Genomic DNA, 22,986 nt, shown 5'->3' with positions numbered 1-22,986 from the left:
GAACATACGACACAGTGCGAGTAATTGGCATTTCATTAACAAATGTTAGATGAGAGTAAATGCTGCTTCCCTCATCCAGAAAGACTTTGCATTACTTCAGTGTCCGCTGATGATTGAAAGCATCTCTAATGGGATGTGACATGAAACAATCATAAATATAATCGCTAATATCAGTGCCATTCAGACGGGAGAATCACCACCTCATTACCACCCCTGTCTGAAGGAGCGGTTATTATGGGATGGAGGCAGTAGAACTGAGCCAGGGGCATCCTGGTGGCTCGGTCTGCTCAATGGCTGTACAAGCCCTGAATGGCAGCTAATTCAACACAGTGCCATCCAACACACAAAGGAAGAGGAAATGAAATACTGTCCTCTCCCTTAATCAATAAGAAAGAAAAAGAGTTGTTAAAACCAGCAATTTGTATTTGTGTGCCTGCGCACTTAAAGAGAATTCTCTCATGCTATTACACTGTTTCACACGTACTACAATACTCACACAGTACACAGCTACACTTTCTCAGATAGTTACTGTCTTGCTCTCAATAGAAGGCCTATGCTGCGTGCACGCGCGCCACACAGCTGTTTCTCTATAAGCTGTTTATCCACTGTGGACCAGACAACCGCGTGTGAGAGTATTTAATAATATTACTGCGTAGTATTTATACACGAGTACGAGAAACGAACTTATAAAAACACTGTATCTGAGTCTCTGTCCAAGGTGCTGAAATATCGCTGCGCACGAGGACGGGTCACGTGACTGCGCTTTCCTCTCCCCGGCGAGAGCAGGGTGCAGAGAGAGAGAGAGAGAGAGAGAGAGAGAGAGAGAGAGAGAGAGAGAGAGAGAGAGAGAGAGACAGAGAGAGAGACAGAGAGCGAGAGAGAGAGAGGGAGAGACAGAGAGAGAGAAAGAGAGAGAGCGAGAGAGAGAGAGTGAGAGAGAGAGAGGGAGAGGGAGAGACAGAGAGAGAGAAAGAGAGAGAGCGAGAGAGAGAGAGTGAGAGAGAGAGCGAGAGAGGGAGAGAGAGAGAAAGAGAGACAGAGAGCGAGAGAGAGAGACACACACACAGAGAGAGGGAGAGACACAGAGAGAGAGAGAGGGAGAGACACACAGAGAGAGAGAGACAGAGAGAGAGAAAGAGAGAGACAGAGAGACACCGAGCCCCGCTGTGTGTTTCGGGGGCGCTGATGGTCGCACCGTGAGAATCCCGCAGCCTCCGCCGGTTCGCGGCTCTCCCGCAGCCTCTGCCGGTTCGCGGCTCTCCCGCAGCCTCCGCCGGTTCGCGGCTCTCCCGCAGCCTCTGCCGGTTCGCGGCTCCCCCGCAGCCTCCGCCGGTTCGCTTCGCGGCTCTCCCGCAGCCTCCGCCGGTTCGCGGCTCTCCCGCAGCCTCCGCCGGTTCGCTTCGCGGCTCTCCCGCAGAGATGCGGCTCAATGACGGCCACGTCGCCTTCCTGGCTCTGCTGGCGAAGAAGGACGGGACGAGGCGCGGCTGCCTGAGTAAGAGAAGCTCGGACAACACAAAATGGCATTCAAGGTGGTTTGCTCTGTTGCAGAACATGCTGTTTTATTTCGAAAGCGACTCCGGCTCGCGCGCCTCCGGACTCTACCTGCTGGAGGGCTGCGTCTGCGGCCGGGCGCCGTCCCCCAAGCCGCCTCTGTCGGCGAAGGAATGCCTGGAGAAGCAGGTAAAGGCGCCGGAGTTCAGCGCGGGTCGGGACCGGCGCACGCGCGCACGCACGCACAAACTAGCAGGCTCTGCTGGATGTGCTGACGCCGCGTGAACCACGCACGCTGCTGCGTTTAACCACGGGCATTACGCAAACGGTACTCCCGGAGATGTTTTGCTTGACGTTCGGTGTTGCGTAATGGCGTCATCATCCCTGACTGATTGATCGATCGTCTCGATTCACGCACTTTAAATGCCTCGCATCATCAAACGCAGGATAAAAGAAGTTTTCTGCGCAAACTTTCTAAACGCAGGAACTGCCCCCCCCCCCCCACCCTTCCATGTCGTTTCGAGTATTGATTTGATTCCTTCTCTTGATATTAATAGCATCCTACCTTGGCAACAAGCGGCTTGTTTCATTTGACAGCTCTCATCATCATCATCATCATCATCATCATCATCATCTTCATCGGGTTGTTTACGACGGTCGTGGACTCGTGGTTAAAAACTAAAACATTCCCAATGCATGATTTTCCTCTCAGTAACCCCCCCCCCTTGGGGTTAATTCCCCTGGATTAACATGCATGTGATTTATTTATTTTTTGCTGACAGGCTCAACTAATCTCAGTGGAAGCACGGCTGCCTCCAAAGAGGCCGTTTTTTAGAGGGTTGAGGGAAGATGCTGCTTGAACAAATAAACCAGGCATGAGCCGGGACTGCTCAAAAAGAGTCTAAAGTCCCTGCGACTGGTAATCTAATCTGTGGCGTCAGCATAATCTATGCATAGGGGGGTGAATAGGCGACATTTATATGAGAACGTGTGGCAGCTCCTTCCTTATCTTCTCATGAAGACCACTCGGTTATTCCCCCTGACTGTTTTTTCACATCCGAGATTCGCCAAACATTTCCCCGCGTTATTTTAAAATCTGTGGTCTTCACTTTTGTTGGGAATAAAAAGAACAGTTAAGCGCTCAATCCTAAGGATCTGCAAATCCTGATATTTGAATTAGGATGAGCGACGTGGGGAAAGCGCTGACATTGTCATTTTTGTGCTGTGTGGTACAAAAAAACACTGTCTCAGAATACTCAGTTGGGTTTTACTTGATCTAATGAACTTTAAAAGTTTATCCCCTCCTAACGACTCCCCCTCCGAGTCAGACCCTATACAATGGGGGGGGGGTCCATCCTCGGCTGCCCCGCCCTTCCCCTTCACTTATGTGACTGAAACCAGCATGGACAAGTATTAGTAGTGCATTTATTAAAAGTGATTTAGAGAGTGATTAGTGATTAGTGATTACCTCGTTCATAGAGATCATGTTTTCCATTACATGAAGGGATCAGAATCCAGGAGTGACGTGGATCCAAATAAAAAGCCGAGCCGTCATACTTAAACTTTTATAGGACTATGAGTGTGATTTTTTTTAAAGCTTGATTGAATTAATGGGAACAATTGGAGGATAATGGAAAGGTAGCCGTAAGCATAGCGACTGGGTTATTATGGTGTGGCTTCCACAGTTTGCATGTGGCTGATATCATCAGAGCTACCTGGCGACTGGACATTCTCCCTCTACTCCTCACTAGGGGAGCTTTAAGGATCGGCATCACCAGAAGTAGCTCGATACTATAATTAATTTTTTATTATGCAATACTTTGTCATGGATTCTTGAGTTGTGAAGCAACTCATGGGCAGTTTCAAAGGATTATTATGATTATATTTCAGCAATGTACACTACGAGTGGAGAATGAATGAACATATTTAGGAGCCTAAGAGCAACCAGACCTTAACTAAACTCCTCAGATCATAAAAACGCTCATATAACCGCTGATGCTGACATAGCCTGCGTGCTATTTAGCCCTTTACTGCTGGTCACTGGCGGCGCCTGAACGGTCCAACCTCGCTCATTGTAAATGTTGAATTCCTTCAAAGGACATCGGGTGACAAGAGGCCCGCTTTGCTCTGGGGGTGAAACGCGGACTGAACGGCATCTACAAAGGCAGCCGTTCATGCAGGCTGTTCTAGTTCAGGCATTTTAATTCTGAATTAAAAGGATTGGACAGCCTTCAATCATCAGAACTGAGTGGTGGATGTGTAGCAACTGTTTAACTATATCTAAAATGAAACATGTATTTGCACATTTTAATTTAATCGTGCACACATTGCGCTGGCAATCAAGCCAGCGTGGTGCGTTGCTGTGTGTGTGTGTCTGTACCTTTTGTGTCCGCCTGTACGTCCTGATGTTGATCTATGAGAGGGCGGAATGAGCATGGAAAGAGTAATCAATACTCCAGGTGTCTATAATTATGCAGATTTCCTTTTCACTTTCCCTGCTCTGGATAAATGGAGAATGAGGAGCGTCCAGAGGTCATCTGAGGTGATGGCACTGAGCCTGTTACACATCTGGATCGCAACAGACTCCATCTTTCTGCTGAGCTTGTTAATGGTAGTTCATACATGGACTGCATGTCTGTGTGTATTTCTGTCAGAGGAATAGCGAGGACAAGTGGTGGATCTTATCTGTGTGTGACGGGGACGGGAAGGGGAAGGGGACGGGGACAGTGCAGCGAATAGATGCCAAGCCAACTGCCACCTTGCAGGCAACAGCGCTTTTTATAGCCCTTAGTCCTCAACAAGCCAATACCAGTAGATCTTTCTTTCCCTCCCTCTCCGTCTGTCTCTCCATTCTCATTGTATCGTTGTTGTTTTTTGTGTGTGTGAGTTTTCTACTTTTTAAGTGTTATTATTTTCACATTTAGAAGGCGAAATACGTTAAAGCCCACAGTTACTATGGCAACCCCTGTTTGCATCTGAAAAAGTGCATTTTGAAGGGACCAATGAAATGTGCAACAACGTGCCTCGGCATTGTGCCTGACTTGACAAATATGGGCATGAGAGATGTGAGGGGGGGTGGAGGAGCGGGTGAAGTGGCGATACTGGTTTTTGTTTTTAGTCTGTTTGTTTCATTTGATAAACTCATGCAAAAAAGAAAAGAAAATGCCATAGGGGGTCCCTCAGAGCCACAACAACACGTGTGATTATAACAGCATTTTTTAACTTATTAATTGTTTTTGTTCTATTTTGAGAGCTTATAAAAAAATATAAAATATATGTCATTAGTTCACAAAAAGAAAAACATCAAGTTAAGGATATATAAGTAAGTAAGATTGTGGAGTGACCCCGGACAGGTTTTCAGAACTGCTTAGACGTTGAGATATTTCAAGCCATTTTTAATCAATGTCTTTGATCTGCTCTTCTTTTCTTCTGTGTCGAACGCAATTACATTGTTGCTGCAAATAGATTTTAAACAAGGATTTACTACAGCTATGTTGTCTCGCTTACCCAATATGTAACGTCTCTGTGGCAGAAAAAGAAAAGAAAGAAATGTTGTGACGTGGAGCTAAATTTAGCCGCCTAAAAGGCTCGACACACACGGCTCACATGAAGCGAGAGATGGGAGGCGCGTTATTGACAAAAGCCCATTCTGCCGCTCATCAGGAAATACGGAACATTACTCCCCTTCACAAATGATTTGCTCTTGGCATTTTGAAGGGCTAAAAAAAAAAAAAAAATATCCAATACATTGGATTTGTAGGGGTCTATTTACAATGCATCAGAGTTATATAATTTGATGCATTCTACCGCTTAGGTTTTATTGAATAAGCCTATTACAAATCAATTCTCCATGCATTAGCCACAATTATTACTGCCGAACCTTGAGGCCTGTTGGCTGAGGTGAGAGTAGGTGGGAGATAATTGGTGGGGGGAGTTATGGGAAGGTGTTTGTGTCACAGATATGCAGCCAAATCAAACAAAACCGAACCAAACACGGTGTCAGTCAAGAGGCTTCCTCCGATTAGGAGGTGAGTTGCCAGGTTACCGACTAAATGCACAGAGGCTTTATAATGAATCCCTCGACCTTTCCCTCAGGATCTCGCTCTCTTCCACTCGTTCACACACTTCAACGTGCTTTTATGTTTATATACATGATGCTTCAGTTAAATATTGGTTGAAGAAAAAGGCAGATATTTTAAGATTCTTTCTTTGATCACTTTCTCTGCAGCTCATCAAGGAAACATTCTTGTATGCATATATAAGAATGTACTATTATATATATATATATATATATATATATATATTGCCATTGTCTCATTGCATGCTGAACAAATATATAATAACTATATTATATAGTAACGCGTTCTGTGATGTTGTTTCCAGTATTACTTCACTGTCACATTCAATCATGACAACCAGAAAGCTTTGGAATTGCGCACAGAGGACATCAAGGACTGTGATGAGTGGGTGGCTGCCATCACACAGGCCAGGTACCGTTCACACATGACCTTTCACCTACATGCACACACAAGCTGAAGATGTTCCGAGGAAGAAGATTGTGCGGACGATAGTTTTCCTGTGAATGTATGTGTGTGTGTGTGTGTGTGTGTGTGTGTGTGCTGAGAAAATGTACAGAATGAAGAGCAGCAGAAATGAACTGTATGAATTAGCTAATCTAGCCTCACTCTTGATCGTTATTACAACAGGGCACATATGTTTACACGCATCTCATAATCACGTGACGGTGTTTTAGATCTTTGTGGATTCAGCGTGCACACAATAAGTTTTTTCACCATTTTTCTCCACTGTACCATTATCACACCGCTTCCTGTCAGCGCCACAATCCCACTGGGTACATGATGTAGAGGTCAGTGCATTTGGGGTCAAGACAGAATTTAAATGAGCCTTTGTCCCAGATCCTGCTGGAAAACAACGCAGCGTGAGCCACTACATCTTGTGCAGCTGTTGTTTGCATTGGAAATAATCTTTCACTCCTTTTAATGTTGAACCTGCCCTTCTGGTGAGGGAGCTCAGTCAGATAGCGCTCTACTGACTCCAAAGGAGTATTGTGTGTAATCCTATCATTATAGTTTAGTATACTCATTCAAGAAATTTAAAATGAAAAAAAACCCACAGATATTTTTCGCATGAATTCCTGAGATTTATAGTGAGCGAAATGCTCCTTTAAGACTCTGAGACAAAAGAGGGTCACGAAAGCCAAGAAATTCAATCGTGCTAAATGTCAGCGGTGCACATTCGTATGGTGAAAGGTTAATTGATTGGATTCGTTGAGGATTATATTGATTAGTACCCAGTCAACGCAGCAACACTTACCGTACAGGAGTAATTTGGCCTGTAAATATGCAATACACAGCAGAGCAATAAAAGTCTATATTAACTATTATCACATTGAGTTTTCTGATTATAATAATCATAATAATAACAATAATTATAATTTAAAAAAACATTTCCAACACTTGTATCTTTCTGCTGTTTTGCAGTGTTGAATCAACTCAAATGCTTGAGTCAAATGGGCATTAAAGAATGATTGTTAATGCACGAGCAGCGTTTACACCTGGCCCATAGCCATTTATAGCTCTGGCTGCGGGAGCGCGTAACGTCCGTGACTCAATCTCATGCTGATCAGAGATCGGCTTTTCTTTTGATAAATCCATGGAGAGCCCGCACATGAATGAGATATTTCCCATGTGTCTGTGTAGTTACAGGAACCTGGCGACAGAGCATGAGACCCTCATGCAGAAGTATCTCCATCTTCTCCAAATAGTTGAGACGGAGAAAACGGTTGCTAAGCAACTTCGACAACAGATAGAGGATGGGGAAATCGAGATTGAGCGGCTAAAATCAGAGGTAACTTGCCTTGTGATTTTATGATAATGACACAGGTGTGTGTGTGTGTGTGTGTGTGTGTTTTGTTTTAGTGTGGAGACAGTCAGACAGACTGACAGTATGGAAGTGAAAGTAGATTACAGAGACATAAAGGGGACACGGGATAGGGCCATCACAGAGATTACAAACGACTACGTTGAGGATTCGTGGCGAGCATCACAGCTTGGAGCAACACAGGGGCGTCCGTGTTAGAGGCTCTATGAGACTGTTGAGTGTTTTGTATCCTAATTATTCAGTCTAAACTAGATCAAATGCACCTCTCTTTAATGTGCTAATGAATAGCTACATTCAGTTGAACGTTTTCAATATGCATGAATCAGCTCCTTTTGTACATGAAACAGCAATCTGTACCAGAAAATGATAATCAGCACGTCTCCGTTTTCATGGCAACGGCGTGTTGTGGTGGTAACAGATGTTTTTCGTCCAACAACAATGACAAAAAATAAAATAAAATAAAAAATTACAGAAATGAACATTAAGCATAATAAAAAAAGAGTTCATTTTAATGTTAACTCGTGTTGAATTTCAGATTGCTGGATTGCTCAAAGACAATGAGAAGATCCAGGCAAATCCAGAGGTTCCCCCCAGTGAAGATGACACAGAGATCAAGAAGATCAAAAAGGTGACTGATCCGATGCAGCGCATCTTTCACTAGAAAAAAAAAAAGCCTGACTCACTGTTGTTTCTTTATCTAAAAGCCAAAGTGATGCTAAGAGGAAGGGAAGAGAGGGGGCTTCGGCCATGTTGGATGTTTTCCACCAGGTGAACACACGGTTCTGAAAGAGGAGGCTCAGCAACGTTGAACCTTTGCCATGACAGGTACAGAGTTTCCTGCGAGGTTGGATATGTCGCAGGAAGTGGAAAACCATCATCCAGGACTACATCCGCTCGCCCCACGCAGAGAGCATGAGGAAGAGGAACCAGGTGGTATTCAGCATGCTGGAAGCAGAGGCGGAATACGTCCAGCAGCTCCACATCTTGGTCAACAACTTCCTGCGTCCGCTCCGCATGGCCGCCAGCTCCAAGAAGCCTCCCATCACGCACGATGATGTCAGCAGCATCTTCCTCAACAGGTTGCGAGACTGGTTGTGATTAAAAATCGGACTCAGACGCAGTGTGAGAAAAAAAAAAAGATCTCTCCTGACCACCATTTTGCTTATTTGTTTCATCAGTGAGACCATCATGTTCCTCCATCAGATCTTCTATCAGGGACTGAAGGCGAGGATAGCCAGCTGGCCGACACTGGTTCTGGGTAGGAGAGACTTTTATATTGTTAACACTGGGACATGCACTCGTTTGAGTAGAATCTAAATATATATCTAAAATAACAAGACGACATTTTCCAGCTGTGAAAACGCCTTTCATATTAACAGTTGCTCCGATCAGGCTCTATTCAGATCAGGGTAAAAGCTTTTGCTCTCTTTCATGGTATGTACTCAGCAGAATGCATCCTTCTCTCCACAGCTGACCTGTTTGACATCTTGCTGCCCATGCTGAACATCTACCAGGAGTTTGTGCGGAACCACCAGTACAGCCTGCAGATCCTGGCCCATTGCAAACAGAACCGCGACTTCGACAAGCTGCTGAAGCAGTACGAGGCCAAGCCCGACTGTGAGGAGAGGACACTTGAGACCTTCCTCACTTACCCCATGTTTCAGGTGAGATTCCCGACTTCGAGTGTGGATGAAGAATTATTTCACGATCCGTAAACAGTAAACTTTCATAAAGTACTCTGTGCCATTCCTTAAGCTTGTAAAGCATGTGGTGGATCCAATTAACTTTATAACATACAACAATGACTAAAAGACTTGTTTCCTTTTCTAAAGATGCTTTGATTAGGCAACGATTCTGTATGAATTCTGTCCTGTTTTAACACTCAATGTTTAATGATACTATTTTTTCCTCAAGCATTTCTTTCTGTTTCTCCCACAGATTCCCCGTTACATCTTGACGTTGCATGAGTTGCTGGCTCACACCCCCCATGAACATGTGGAGAGAAACAGTTTGGAATACGCCAAGTCAAAACTGGAGGAACTTTCCAGGTAAGCCGGTCAGTCTATGAACCAAATGAAAAGGGGGGGGGGGGGGGGGGATCTTGTAAAACTCAAATAATACAGGATCTACAAGTTTGTAGAAATTCTAGTTTATCCTATTTCTAATTGTTATATCTTCACTGTATCTGCATCGCGTCTGTAGTTACGGGAATCTTTCCTTACAGAATTATGCACGATGAGGTGAGTGAGACGGAGAACATCAGGAAGAACCTCGCCATCGAGCGGATGATTGTTGAGGGCTGTGAAGTGCTGCTGGACACCAGCCAGACATTTGTTAGGCAAGGTAAATATGAAAACTCTGAAAGCACAAACTCCCACCTCCTCTTCGTCATTCCTCCCTTTGCTGAGTGGAAGTGGGTTTAGAAACGACAGTGTACTGTAATTACAATACCGTATATCACCTATTACCAAAAATGTAATTACTCTTACACGATACTAAGTATCCGCGCAGTACAGCATCCAAAATAATGGAATAAATACATCTAATAAATTACAAAGAAGCATTGATATCATGACCAGAACATATTGTATAATATTTCCAGACAGATCTTTAAACTCAGTGGGAAATGATACATGAAATAAAATAGATCATTAAAATGTTTTTATGTCTTTGGACAATGTCTTTTTTGAAACTGACAGAAATATAGAATATAAACGACATGATGGATTTTATCCTCCCTCATAGTCCTTGCATTCTGTATTCTGTTCTCTCAGAGATAGAAGTTTAGAAGTTTACTCAAGTTAATTATCATCCACTGTGCATGAAACACATCAGACATTTATCACATGCACTCTTACCCAGATGTTCAGCACCTTCCTCCATCTATGGAGACATGTGAACACAATAATTCATTATGAGGGCTTCTGTGCTGCGTGATGCTGACACCCCGCAGGTTCTCTGATCCAGGTGCCGATGAGCGAGAAAGGGAAGATCACCAGAGGCCGCCTGGGCTCTCTGTCTCTGAAGAAGGAAGGCGAGCGGCAGTGCTTCCTCTTCTCCAAACACCTCATCATCTGTACCCGCGGCTCAGGGGGGAAACTCCACATCACCAAGGTGCAGCAGAAATTATTATGTTAAACGGAGTCGGCAGTTATAATTTTCACGAGGGTCAAGGGAGATATTGAAAATCAAAAGCTTGAGAAAACTGGCATTTGACCCAGCTGTTAAATTAAACCATGTATTTGTTAGTCATTTGTGTTTCTTCCAAAATCCACTACAACGTATAGCAAAAACATGACTTAGGATTTGATAAATATATAGAACCCTGCACTGCTGATCAGCTGGTAAACCGCCTGCATGTGACCTTTGACCCTGCCGCAGAATGGAGTGGTCTCTCTCATTGACTGCACGCTGATGGAGGAACTGGAGGGAACGGACGATGAGTGTAAGTGACGGGATATTTGATTGTTTCGAGTTATTTTAATGTGTTTTATTTTGTTCCATTGATGATGCCGTGCATAAATCAAAATGTTCTATTTCGGTACTGTTATCTCTCCTGTTACTTCCGACCTTTTCTACTTCGCTCCCTCACTAACAGTTGCAAAAAGTGTGTAGACAGAATAAGTCAGTATAATAAAACCACAACTAAAAAACATGCTCTGTTACTTCTTTAAAGCGATCCCTGACTGTTTTGACAAATCGGTCTAAATAAAATGAATATAAAATGAATCTAAATTAATTAAATTCATACCTCTTCAATAGCTTATATTCATTTTCTAACGCTGTCTCTGCTTTAGTGGGTCAGGGAAGCTGCCGGAGTCTGTTTCAGGGGAGAGGCGGAGCTCTTCATAGTAGACTGTCTCTCTCTCTCTCTCTGTCGGCATGGCGACGCAGATGCCACGGAGAACAAAACCAAATCTAGAGTTCTCCCATCGATTTTCATCTCTGGCTTCTTCCTCACTGTCCTCGCGTCTTTGCCGACGCTGTGGAACGGAGGAGCCGATGGCTGCTAAAAGATCCCTGCCATATTAAACAACAGCAGTGAGCCGGGTGCTGCAGCCGTTTCACGTCACACCCAGAATGCCTTGCGACATAAACGACATTGGCGGTCCCCAAACAAAACAGATTTCTATAAGAAATAATGATATATGTTTGTCTGTGTATTTACGTAGTCGAGGTAAGCTCTTGTATTTTTAGACCGATTTGTGAAAACAGTCAGGGATCGATTTAAGCCTTTTGCTTGCAAAGCGTTCTTCATAATAGTCTCGCTTACGCGGCCCTCCAGAGTCCCACACACTTTTCATCCAGAATGCTATTTCCTGCCTCACCACCATCAAATGCCACCAAAGAAATTGCAGTGGATGATTGGTTGAGATGTTTTGGTTGCTCTAGATTTAATCAAGATAACCAAAATGGATCATTCTAGATAATATGCACGGTATCAGCTGCTGCCCTCAAGAGGAATGTAGAGACGACATTTTTCAGGAGAGACTTCCGTGCAGAGTAAAGACAAGAATCAGTCCTCTTTAGCTCAATGGCAAAAGCTTCACCAATCGTGTCTCCATAAGGACAAACCCATCTGAATAATCAGCAGAACTTTGTTTCTCTGCTTGTTTTGTTTTGTTTTTTTTCCACTCAGGATGTTTTATCCTATTACAGTAATGTGAAAGTCACTGAATTTGTGCCTTTCAGCAAAAGGCGAGCGCAGCGGACAGGACGCAGAGCACCTGGACTTTAAAGTGATGGTGGAGCCGAAAGACAGCCAGGCCTACACCATCATCCTGGTGGCTTCATCCCGACAGGAGAAATCTGCGTGGACAAGCGACATCAGCCAGGTGTGTCTTTACACATGAAACTGCAGCCACCACTGTGGATAGCAAATATCTGACAGTTCCACTCAACCAATGGGTGGCAGACTTGGCTGTTTTGGTTGACATAACAAAGCATTTGAATGCGCTGAATGTCATCATTCATTGAAAAGATGCAGTTTCTTATCCAGTTATTTGCGTTTTGCGACAAAGCCACAGCCTTTCCAGAGACACTGGTCCCAAACGGAGTGCTGCACCACACGTGTCCCAGCTCTGCAGGACGTCCTGGCTGTGCAATAGGGATGAATAGACAAAGCGGTATGCAGCAGTCATCGCATCCTTCGCTGATAAGTCCAAAGACAGATAGCTGTTATTCTCCTCTCCACTCGCTGTGGGCCCCGATGAGGCGCCGCCTCACTTGCAGCTGGAGCTGATAGGACTTCGGGGCGGCAGCGAATGCTGCAGCAACTCTCTCTCGTTTCCCTTTACTGGCAGCAGGACAAGGGCACGCTTCCAGAGACACTCACATTCGCTCCACAGATTTGTGTGAGCAGATTTTCTCTGTTATTAACTTGAGCATAAACCATTGGAGACCCCGACAAAGTGACTCCCACTTACGTGACATTGTAGAGCTCAGGCTCGCTCTTCACACGAATGTGTTGTAATCTCACCTGCTGTTTTGTTATCAGATCAACGTGTCTGTTATCACACAGAGATTCCGCTGAAATCTCAGATCACTTGTGTGCCCTGATGTGTTTGTCTGAATGCTTTACATTTGCTAACTTCATTGTTTGTTGCATATAAATTAAAATGTTAAATAACCGATTTCAAATCTGGCCCTCAGCTTGGACAGTCCTGCTCTACCGGTATATATAATAGAAAAACAAGAGGGCCAGCATTGAACCTGGTCCAAAAGGGGACAGTTAAGACCAGATCTAAACTGTGAACAGCAACAATTAAACTCGGTGTGAAGTGGGTGTAGAAGTATAGATATTACAAACGCCTCGATGAAATGGATTTTCTCTCTCAACTTCCGTGCTCTTGTCTTACAGTGCATTGACAACATCCGATGCAATGGTCTGATGATGAATGCCTTTGAGGAGAACAGTAAAGTCAGCGTCCCACAGATGATAAAGTGAGTCAGACCCCCATGCGTTTACACCATGCACACCAAACAAAGATCCAGATTGTTCTTGCACTAGCACTATATGCATTAGAACCTATTTATATTCTGGTCTTCTGTGTAACTCTTCAGATTTGTCTGCAGTGAGAACACTAACCCCCCCCCCCACACACACACACACACACACACACACACAAGCACATGACCAGAAACGTGCTGCTTAAATACCGGGAGCTAAATCCCTCTGCGTTGCATTCCTAACCTCACATCAAATCCTAACGCAGGTCAGACACCAGCTTGTACTGCGATGACGTTGACATTCGCTTCAGCAAAATGATGAACTCCTGCAAGGTGCTGCAGATCCGCTACGCCAGCGTGGAGCGCCTGCTGGAGCGACTGACCGACTTGCGCTTCCTCTCCATTGACTTTCTCAACACCTTTCTCCACTCCTACCGCGTCTTCACCAGCGCTGACGTCGTGCTGGACAAGCTCATCACCATCTACAAGAAGCCCATCAGCGCCATCCCTGCACGGTGAGTGATCCTCTGAGTGCGTTGATCCCAGGAGGTTCAATCAGTGACCATTGTAAACCCATCATGTCTTGCTCTGCCTTTTGCATAATGTGTGCAGACATTCCTTCGTTTGATTGATCATCTGTTACACTGTGAGTCAACGTAATGTCTTTACTTTGTATTTCCTGCATGCATAGTTTTTGATTCCACCTATAAATATCATGTCCTGTTTGATTTGATGACCTCAGTAAACAGCCGCAGTCGTTTAATGCTACAGGTCACAAAGTTCTGGGAGCAGGAGAACAATCTGCGGTCGTTTAGTCGAGACTTCTGGCAGTGACTGACCTTTTTCCATCGTTCATAATCGGATTCTGAGCTGCTCGTGGGATTAGTCTGAGCAGGCTTTTACAGTATAAAAAGTAGATTACCTGGCTCAGAGCAAGCTCACATCTGTGATGGTTTGCACCTCTTCATCAATCCATCAGAGTGGCTGCTCTTCATCAGCACATAGATTCTTGCAATGTGTGCTGTCAGCAAATAGTGAAGAGAACACGCGGGACGCGGGACAAACGGTCCAGCTGCAAAGCGATCGACAAGCAGACGGCGCAGGTCCGAAGCTAAAACAGAAGATGCATAACCAGGCAGTGTCTGCAAAGTGATCGAGCCACTGCTCTGTCTGAGTTTACAGCCACGCCTTGAAACAGCTGAAGTTTTCTGTTACATGAACTTCATCCCAGCGTCTCACGCTGAGACGTCTCCGTTGTTTGTGGACTCTGTAAAAGGAAGAAAGTTTGACATCTCTTCCTGGGGATGCAGCATGAGTAATGGTGCAGTGAAAAGGTGGGACTCCCCCCCCCCCTGCCCCCCAGTGTTTAAACTTGTCTTCGCCTAACATGGACTTCCTGTAAGCAGCCCACTCTGTTATCATAGTCCGTCCAGGTGAGGGGACGGCATCGGCAGAGAGAGGTCATGCCAGTACGTCCACGCTCCCCCTCCTCTGTCCGCCATCACGGCTCATCAGCCCACCTCCTCCTCCCACCTCCTCTTTGTCATTCCTCCCTTTACCCTTTTACATTCTCTCACTTTTCTTTTTCTTTTCGCAAGTCTGACCAATTCTGTCTCCACTGCGCTGTCACCATGGAAACCCTTCACTCTGCTGCAGGACCCCACCTTCTCCCTCTCTTCTCATCTTCTCCCTCTCTCTTCGCATTTTCTCCCTCTCCTTTTCTCCCATAATCTGAAGCGACTCTACAGTATTAAAAATTGATGGCTGTGTTTTGCACCCAGATTCTGCCCTCTTCTTCTATTTCATCTTACGCCTGTCTTTTCTCAGGTACCCACCTCCTGTCTTCCCTCTTTCCCACTTTGCTTGTGTCTTCTTTTCACTGCCATCTTTCATTTTTGCCTTTTCTTTCTGCTTTGAGTCCCCCCCCCCATCCTTCCAACTTTTTACATCTCATCTTCTTTCTTTTACTATTTTTCAAATTTAGGGAAGGAGACACAACATGGCTGCAGCAAACATCACACAGGGCTGGAGGCTTCCCACTCGCCCACTCCCAACAAAACAGCCTTAACTGTGGTGGAATCCATATCCACTATGTTGCTGCTCCTCTCGCGCCCCCTCCTTCTCAGTCTCAGTGATTCTGCCGCTGCTTTTTTTTTTTTTTACCAATGTTCTCTCCCCCTCTCTCTCTTGCTTTCTTTCTTCATCTCGATCCGTGTCCCCTTTCTCTCCCCGGGTCTCTGTGGGCCTCCCCTGGGCTGGTTGCTGTTGGCAGCACCCGTGCCTCCCACACTGTCACTTGACATACTATTTATAGGCCTTCAGAGGGGGTGGCTCTCAGTGCAAGGAGGATGCTGTCTTAAACAATGTAGCTTAAATAACGGAGGCAGGAGCTCCCGGAGAGCCCTGTGGTTAATGTGTTCCCTCTCTGCCTCTGTATAGACACCAAGAGCACCGTGCACCCCTATTATCACCATTTGTCCTGGGAATAATTAACCCAAAAAACAAAAAGTACTGTTTTTTGGTGTTGACAGACACTTGCCGTGACGTTTTTTTCTCGTCTTACACATTCATCCCTCTCTCTCTCTCTCCTTTATGGTAGTTCGTTGGAGCTTTTCTTTGCCAGTAGTCAGAGCAACAAGCTCCTATATGGGGAGCCTCCCACATCGCCACGTGCCAGTCGCAAATTCTCCTCACCACCTCCCCTCTCTATCTCCAAGACGTCCTCGCCGAATCGTCGTCGCAAACTTTCCCTCAACATTCCCATCATTACGGGGGGCAAAGCCCTCGACCTGGCGGCACTCAGCTGTTCGCCCAATGGCTACGCAAGTATGCACTCCACCATGTCACCCTTCAGCAAAACCACCCTGGACATCAATAAGCTCTACGTGTCCAGCAGCATGGCCGCCAAGCTGTCTGATGATGGCGAGGCCAAAGCTGAGGGCAAGGTGGAGGAATCTGTGACCAATAAGCAAGGTCAGAATTTTTGGTTTTACTTGCTTTACTTTAATTTGAGTTTTTACGAGGCTAGTGTGTGCTGTGGTCGTGTCGCAGCTCTTAAGATCTTTGTACAATGGTGTTGATCTGTATCTTTCACATGAGAAGCCAAAAGAAGCTCATTTAGAGAGTTCACATTAAAAAGGAGCAAGTCAGTAAAACAGGCTTCTTCCAGAATTCATTCGCATATTTAGAGATTTTGATGTCTCCTCTACCACAATCTCCTCACCCGCTACTTCCTCGTTAGATTGTAAAACTCGTTCTTTCTGTTCAGATCTGTCAGTCAGAGAGGAATGCGACGAGGACCCAAGTCAGAGTGATGAAACAGAAGCGGAGATTTCTCCCCCCAAGTCACCATCAACACCCAAGAGCATCAAGTCAAAAAACTCTGGTACAGCCCGACTCTGGCTCGCCATCATTGTGCCTCTCAGAATCTTTCAGAATGTCTTTAAAAGCACAACTCACCAGTTACAAAATAAATAAACGGCCATGAGAATCAAATCACAACGGATGCAAGAACTAGTAAACTGCAGGAATTAATCTGTAACGCTATACTGACAAAACTAAACCTGCCAGCAGTGTTTCCCCATCTTAGTAGGAAAAATAGAATCATTAGTAATACAAAAAGAAACACGGATTAAACGAAGCATATTTAACCTTCCTCTTACACAAGAACTTAAAAGCCGGCCGCTTACATGATTTTACTGAAACCATCAGAAAACCATAGAATATGTAATAAGCACGTCAACTGGTAATTGAATCTACTGAAAAAATATACATTTGTCTCGTGGAACTTTATTTAAAAGTTGCAGAGCAGAGGTTACGCGAGGTTTCAAATTTAACAGCAATTCTTTGACATTGCTGGACAAAGCCTTGCACAGCGCTAGATGAGAAGAGCGGCGTCACTGTCATGCAACTCTAAAACTCTTTTTTTTTTTTTGTGCTAAGCTAAGGTAACAGCTGTTCTGCTGGCTATAGCTTTTAGTGGTAATGATCTCATTTACATCTCAATAAGAAGAGCGACATTGGTAAGTATATTCCACCAGCCGTCAAATTATTATTATTTTATTATGTTTGTCACATTTATCTTTGCACATTTTATTGTACATGAATCATATCAAGTATGTTGTTGTTTTTTTAATCGCCCAGCAGCATCAAATTTTGTATTTAGACGTTGAAAGAGGTTGCAATGACAAGAGCGATTCACATAAACTTTGATACAGTTAACTGTATAGAAAACTTCTGCTTTCAAAAGAGAATTAAACTCATAACTCTATCCAAATAAGGTCCTGATAAAAGCCACCCACAGCCTCCTGGCTCTCCCCGTGCAGCACGGAGAGGGAGCATCCACCCCGTAGGTAGTCAGGCACAATTCATCCCCAGTGTGTTGTCTTCCCACGGTGCTGGATACAAGGGAAGCCAGTGCCTTCCGTGAGTAGGTGGAAGGAAACCTTGTACCTTAGCAACGATGTGCATGTTCGTCTATACCGCCCCCAGCAGAGCGCAGGAAGGTAGGGAGGAAGGGAGAGGGTGAGGGAGGGAGACAGAAGCAATACACTGTTACTGCACGAGCAGCTGGACAGACTGCTGGGTGTGTTTTAGCTCTCTGCTGCCCTTCACTGGCCAAGTTTGTAGTAGAAAATATGAACTGTTCTCATTTCAGTGGAAGAGTGCTTGAAGCAATTTAAAACACAAAGAAGGCAAATTAAAGATTGTATTCTTTAATTCCCCTCCCCCGCCCTCCCTGCAGATTTTTCCCTGTTTTCCTTCAACAATGGGATGGTAGTGTCATCCTGCCGGGAGCTGGACAACAACCGCAGTGCCCTTTCTGCCGCCTCAGCATTTGCCATCGCCACCGCCGGTGCCAATGAAGGCACTCCAACCAAGGAGAAGTACCGGCGCATGTCGCTCGCCAGCACGGGTCAGTCACACGAGGGGGGTGGCATTTCTGTTTCCTGTTTCTCTGCAAAGTTATTATGACAAGTTATGGAAGACTGGCCTCCCGAAAGCATCTAACCTTCACTTCTGATCCTTTCCCACCTGGTCACTCCCAAGGAGAACCTCAGCGTATTAAAAGTCACATCCTCTGTGAGGAAGCTGAATTTGGCATCATTGGACCATTCATGAAGACTGTAGCAGGACATAGAAGTACTCTATCCTGTAAACGATTGCATTGGCCGGTCAGCTGCTATGCTGACCTCTATACCGCCAACACCACGTTGGAGAACCGTTAATGGGCTTAATTATTCAAATAATATAATAGTATAGAAAGCTACACTAAAAACTAAAAGTTTGTATCATACTGAGCCCTCTCTTTTTGACTGTGGCATTGTTAAATCCGGTTTCAGGTTTTCCCACAGACCAGAGGAACGGAGACAAAGAGTTTGTGATAAGAAGAGCTGCCACAAACCGAGTCCTGAATGTGCTGCGCCACTGGGTCTCCAAACACTCGCAGGTACAGGTCACTTATTCCTTTTTTTTTTTGTGTGTGTGCCTTTTCATATTCCTGTGCCTTTACAGAAGCTAAACAACACTTCTCTAATTCCTCTGCTGTCATTTCTCAGGATTTTGAGCTGAACACAGAACTCAAGATGCGGGTAATTGGCTTCCTGGAAGAGGTGATGCATGACCCAGAGCTCCTGACACAGGAAAGGAAGGCAGCTGCCAACATAATCAGGTTGGTGCTTCGACTATAATCGCTTGATCACGCTCCGAGGCATATAACATCACACATCTGATTGACAGCACACTGTAGAAAAATAAGGTGCATTTTCAGTCATAGTAATAAAACTGGAAACCCGGAATTGAGGGCAGTGCTTGCTGAAAATCTCTGGGTTACTTTTCTTTTCCTCTGGGAAGTGTGATCTTACCAACCTGTCAGCATGCAGCCTCGCTTGCAAACAGTTTCAGCCTGGGGAGCCCATAATCCAAACTTTTTTATGCATGTAGGACTCTCACTCAGGAGGACCCTGGAGACAACCAGGTCACCCTGGAAGAAATCACACAGATGGTAAGAGAAAGATTGTAAAAGCCTGTTCCCTCTTAAAATCACAGTGTCCGGTTGAATCGACTTACTTCTTAAGACGCTTTTCATGCCTGGTGCTCGTGACTGTGTTTCAGGCCATGGAGGACTGTAAGACTGAGCCGTTTGAGAACCACTCTGCACTGGAGATAGCCGAGCAGCTCACACTGCTGGACCACCTCGTCTTCAAAGTCATCCCCTACGAGTGAAGAGCACACCCACGCGCGACTCGTGCAAATATGGTGGCTGAAAGTCAGTGGGATTTAAAATGGTTGACTGTTTGAAAACGTGTTTCGTTTCTGCAGAGAGTTCTTTGGTCAAGGCTGGATGAAGAACGACAAGAACGAAAGAACTCCGTACATCATGAAAACAACCAAACATTTCAATGATGTACGTAACAGTACGTGCGTGTAGGTAGATAGCCAAGCAGATGGACCGATGGATGGATGACGAGTCAGTGTTTCTGACTTCTTCTTCTCCTCTTTCATCAGATCAGCAACAGAATTGCCACAGAGATTCTACACTGGGATGACGTCAACATGCGGGTGGGGGTGATCGAGAAATGGGTGGCTGTGGCTGACATCTGCCGCTGCCTCCACAACTACAACGCCATGCTGGAGATCACGTCGTCTCTCAACCGCAGCTCGATTTTCCGCCTCAAGAAGACTTGGCTCAAAGTCTCCAAACAGGTTTCTGTTATTTTCCTCCTGCAGTGAAGTCAATCGATATTTGTCCGGAGTGGAGGATTACCAGGTTTCAGCTTAGCTTTGAAGAAATCTCCCAAATTCAGGTGGCCCATCACCTTAACATCACCTGGAGGTAGAGATTTCGGCAGTTTTGCAGAATACGCAATACAACTGAGTATATATATAATAATTAAAAGTGTAACGGTGTGAAAGAACAAAATGAAGACAACATGCTCCTGGAGAGGCTGCTGATGATGATACTGAATCCCTCAGTTTTTTTTAAACTTTGGAAGGCAGAATACTCCAATAAAACTTTAACTGCTGGTAATAACAGTTTGACTTGATCTGTTTTCCAGACAAAGACTGTGATCGACAAGTTGCAGAAGCTGGTATCATCAGAGGGACGATTCAAAAACCTGAGAGAAGCTTTGAAGAAGTGAGTTTCCAAGCCTTTACCTTCCTGTGCTAACAGGAAGTGGAGAATCCACCATTTCACTTTGTACTATGCCAACATGCCGATATGATCCCTGTCCCCTGTCCTCAGCTGTGACCCTCCATGCGTTCCTTATCTGGGAATGTATCTGACTGACTTGGCCTTCATTGAGGAGGGGACGCCCAACTACACTGAGGACAACCTAGTTAACTTCTCCAAGATGAGGATGGTGAGGAACCCCAGCATGCTAACAATCAATAACATGCATTCTGCACTGTCGAAGGTTTGAATGCACTTTGGAAATTTGTCAGCAATCTGAACGTGGAACGCAGAATGTTTCATTTGCGCTGGCTGTTTTCTGTCTTCAGATATCGCACATAATCCGTGAGATACGTCAGTTTCAGCAAACGGCTTACAAGATTGATTATCAACCAAAGGTATGGACATTTGATTAATATATTGATTAATTATAAGGAACATAATTTGAATACTAACAATGTTTCTCCTAGTGATATCTGCATGCATGCATTCATATTTTATTTTGCATCCATATCAATCAAAATGTACTTCTTGAATGGATGAGCACCCTAAGGGTTCTTATATTTATTGCTTCTTGTAGTTTTACACAATGTAGTTCTTCCATTACTATGATGGGTGTCAAATGAAGTATCCTGTCAGTATCCGAATCACTTTAAAGGTACTAGCAATGGGGTCTAGTTTCAGGTACATGTTGCGATTCCTTGCTGCAAAAAGACAGAAATCTTGAACAAACTGTTTCTGTGTTTTTTTTTTGTCCTCTAGGTGGCAAAGTACTTGTTGGATAGCAGCAGAGCGTTGGATGAGGAGAGCCTGTATGAGGCATCACTGAGAATCGAACCCAAAACGTCATCATGAAGGGGATTGCTTTCTATCGCAGACATGTCACAGAGAGTGTACATATAACTATTTGTATTAGACAAAAGTAGGCCGTGCTCTTATAGTATGTGCTCCCTGATGAACTCGTTCTGTATAATCGTTATTAGAGGCCGAGAGAGGTTTTATTTCTATAGGTACAGAGTATTTATATGTTATTTATTGTCTTAGATACCATTTTATGATCATTATTTTCAACCACAGAATAAAGACATGAGAGCGTGTACAGATATGACATTTAGTCACGTTTTAACAGTAATGTGCGCGATAATATAAGGCTAAGGCTCTCATTCATGAGAGATGGTGCTCACTTTTGACACACGATGACCAACTCCCAGAAAAGTCAGAAAATGATGTTGTCTCCATTTATATTGCTCAGCCGTTCCAGAAAAAGACTTTAAAGAGTGGGATTTCAACTTTTACAAATCTGCAAAGAATTAAAGGCAAGTGACACGCGGTTACGGTTCGAGTTTAATTATGTGCTCTGAGGATTTATGTGCCAAAGATCAGAAATTAAGAGCAGTTAAAGTCATTCTAAAAGAAGATGAACTCTTTATTTCTGATTGAGCAGGGACACCGTTTTCAGTGGCTATCACCTTTACTCAACATGATGTACAGTACATAGAGTACATAGAGTACATAGAGTGTCAGCACGGGGCAGTGTATGTAGCAGACGTCACCAGTGTAAGGCCACTTCAGGAGGTTAAATTCCCAGCCTCTTCGCTTCAGACAAGAGATTAAGGGGTTAATCCCCTTCCTCTTTGATCAGTGCATTATGGTTATGCCTTAATCGTGAAATGGATTACACACCACAGATGTATGTAAACTATTTTGTCCTTCGATTTGCCAATGAAACAGAAATGTTTGCTGTGTACAAGCCCTGTACAGGCATTCTGAAGCATTTCCCAGTGTGCAATGTGTTAACAAATCTTACCCCTCGAAATGTGTTATCCTTATGATTGTTCAACTCTATAATAATTCTTCTGTGTATGACACTTTTAAGCAAATGTTGAAAACAACTTATAAGTGTAACACATTCTCTTTCCTGTTTATTCCAATGTGTTAGCAGGAACTATACAGTAGTAATATTGTGCTTATTCTTGGACTATTTATACGTATTTTTTACAGGCTTTGTATAGAAAAGAGCTTTAAGTGGCAGGCATGTACCACTTTAATGTGTTCAAATCAAATCTATACTTAGACCAGTATGTGTACTGTATTTAAATGGAATCCTTGCACATGAATCTTTACCCTCCAACAGGCACATCAAATGTTTGCAGTGAGCAGAGCAATACCCAGTGGTATGAGAATGATCTTTCAGTCGATTTCAACAGCTTCAGTAGTATTTCCAGTTTTGTAAAAAAAAGTGTATACTTTCCTGATTACCTCTTGTCAATAAATCTATTCTTTCTCAGGGGGTGAAGTGTCTCTAAATGCTGCCACGTGTATTGAAATTGAGTTTCTGTGAATGAGTTTCATAAAGTTGGAACATTTATCATAATCAATCAATTATCTCCTTTAATATATATGGTTTAAGAAAAAAAGCAACATGATTGGATTTGAAGTTGGTTTGCATTAAAAAATACACACGTAAG

The 22,986-nt window shown here is 44.2% G+C and overlaps 1 protein-coding gene across 1 annotated transcript; it reads left to right on the top strand.

The window, feature by feature from the left end:
- The first annotated feature begins 1,419 nt into the window (after window positions 1–1,419).
- LOC137908462 (ras-specific guanine nucleotide-releasing factor 1-like) lies at window positions 1,420–21,373 on the top strand. Its single transcript, XM_068752904.1, has 27 exons — window positions 1,420–1,683; window positions 5,878–5,984; window positions 7,215–7,362; window positions 7,931–8,023; window positions 8,221–8,474; window positions 8,574–8,653; window positions 8,866–9,059; window positions 9,334–9,443; window positions 9,620–9,738; window positions 10,349–10,509; window positions 10,777–10,840; window positions 12,088–12,230; window positions 13,256–13,338; window positions 13,611–13,859; window positions 15,944–16,317; window positions 16,613–16,729; window positions 18,089–18,259; window positions 18,687–18,793; window positions 18,903–19,015; window positions 19,288–19,348; window positions 19,459–19,565; window positions 19,666–19,750; window positions 19,852–20,049; window positions 20,403–20,482; window positions 20,591–20,708; window positions 20,848–20,916; window positions 21,281–21,373. The coding sequence occupies exons 1-27, from the start codon at window positions 1,420–1,422 to the stop codon at window positions 21,371–21,373; spliced, it is 3,762 nt and encodes a 1,253-aa protein (XP_068609005.1).
- The last annotated feature ends 1,613 nt before the right edge of the window (window positions 21,374–22,986 follow it).

This window comes from Brachionichthys hirsutus, chromosome 1, assembly GCF_040956055.1.
Source record: "Brachionichthys hirsutus isolate HB-005 chromosome 1, CSIRO-AGI_Bhir_v1, whole genome shotgun sequence".
NCBI lineage: Eukaryota > Metazoa > Chordata > Actinopteri > Lophiiformes > Brachionichthyidae > Brachionichthys > Brachionichthys hirsutus.
The sequence above is the reverse complement of the archived record's forward strand: the minus strand, read 5'-3'. Positions and strand labels throughout refer to the sequence as shown.

Coding starts and splice junctions, on each gene's coding strand:
- LOC137908462 (XM_068752904.1), top strand. CDS start 1,420: ATGCGGCTCAATGACGGCCACGTCGCCTTCCTGGCTCTGCTGGCGAAG. Junction 20,483..20,590: donor CTGAGAGAAGCTTTGAAGAA/GTGAGTTTCCAA, acceptor CCCTGTCCTCAG/CTGTGACCCTCCATGCGTTC. Junction 20,709..20,847: donor ACTTCTCCAAGATGAGGATG/GTGAGGAACCCC, acceptor TTCTGTCTTCAG/ATATCGCACATAATCCGTGA.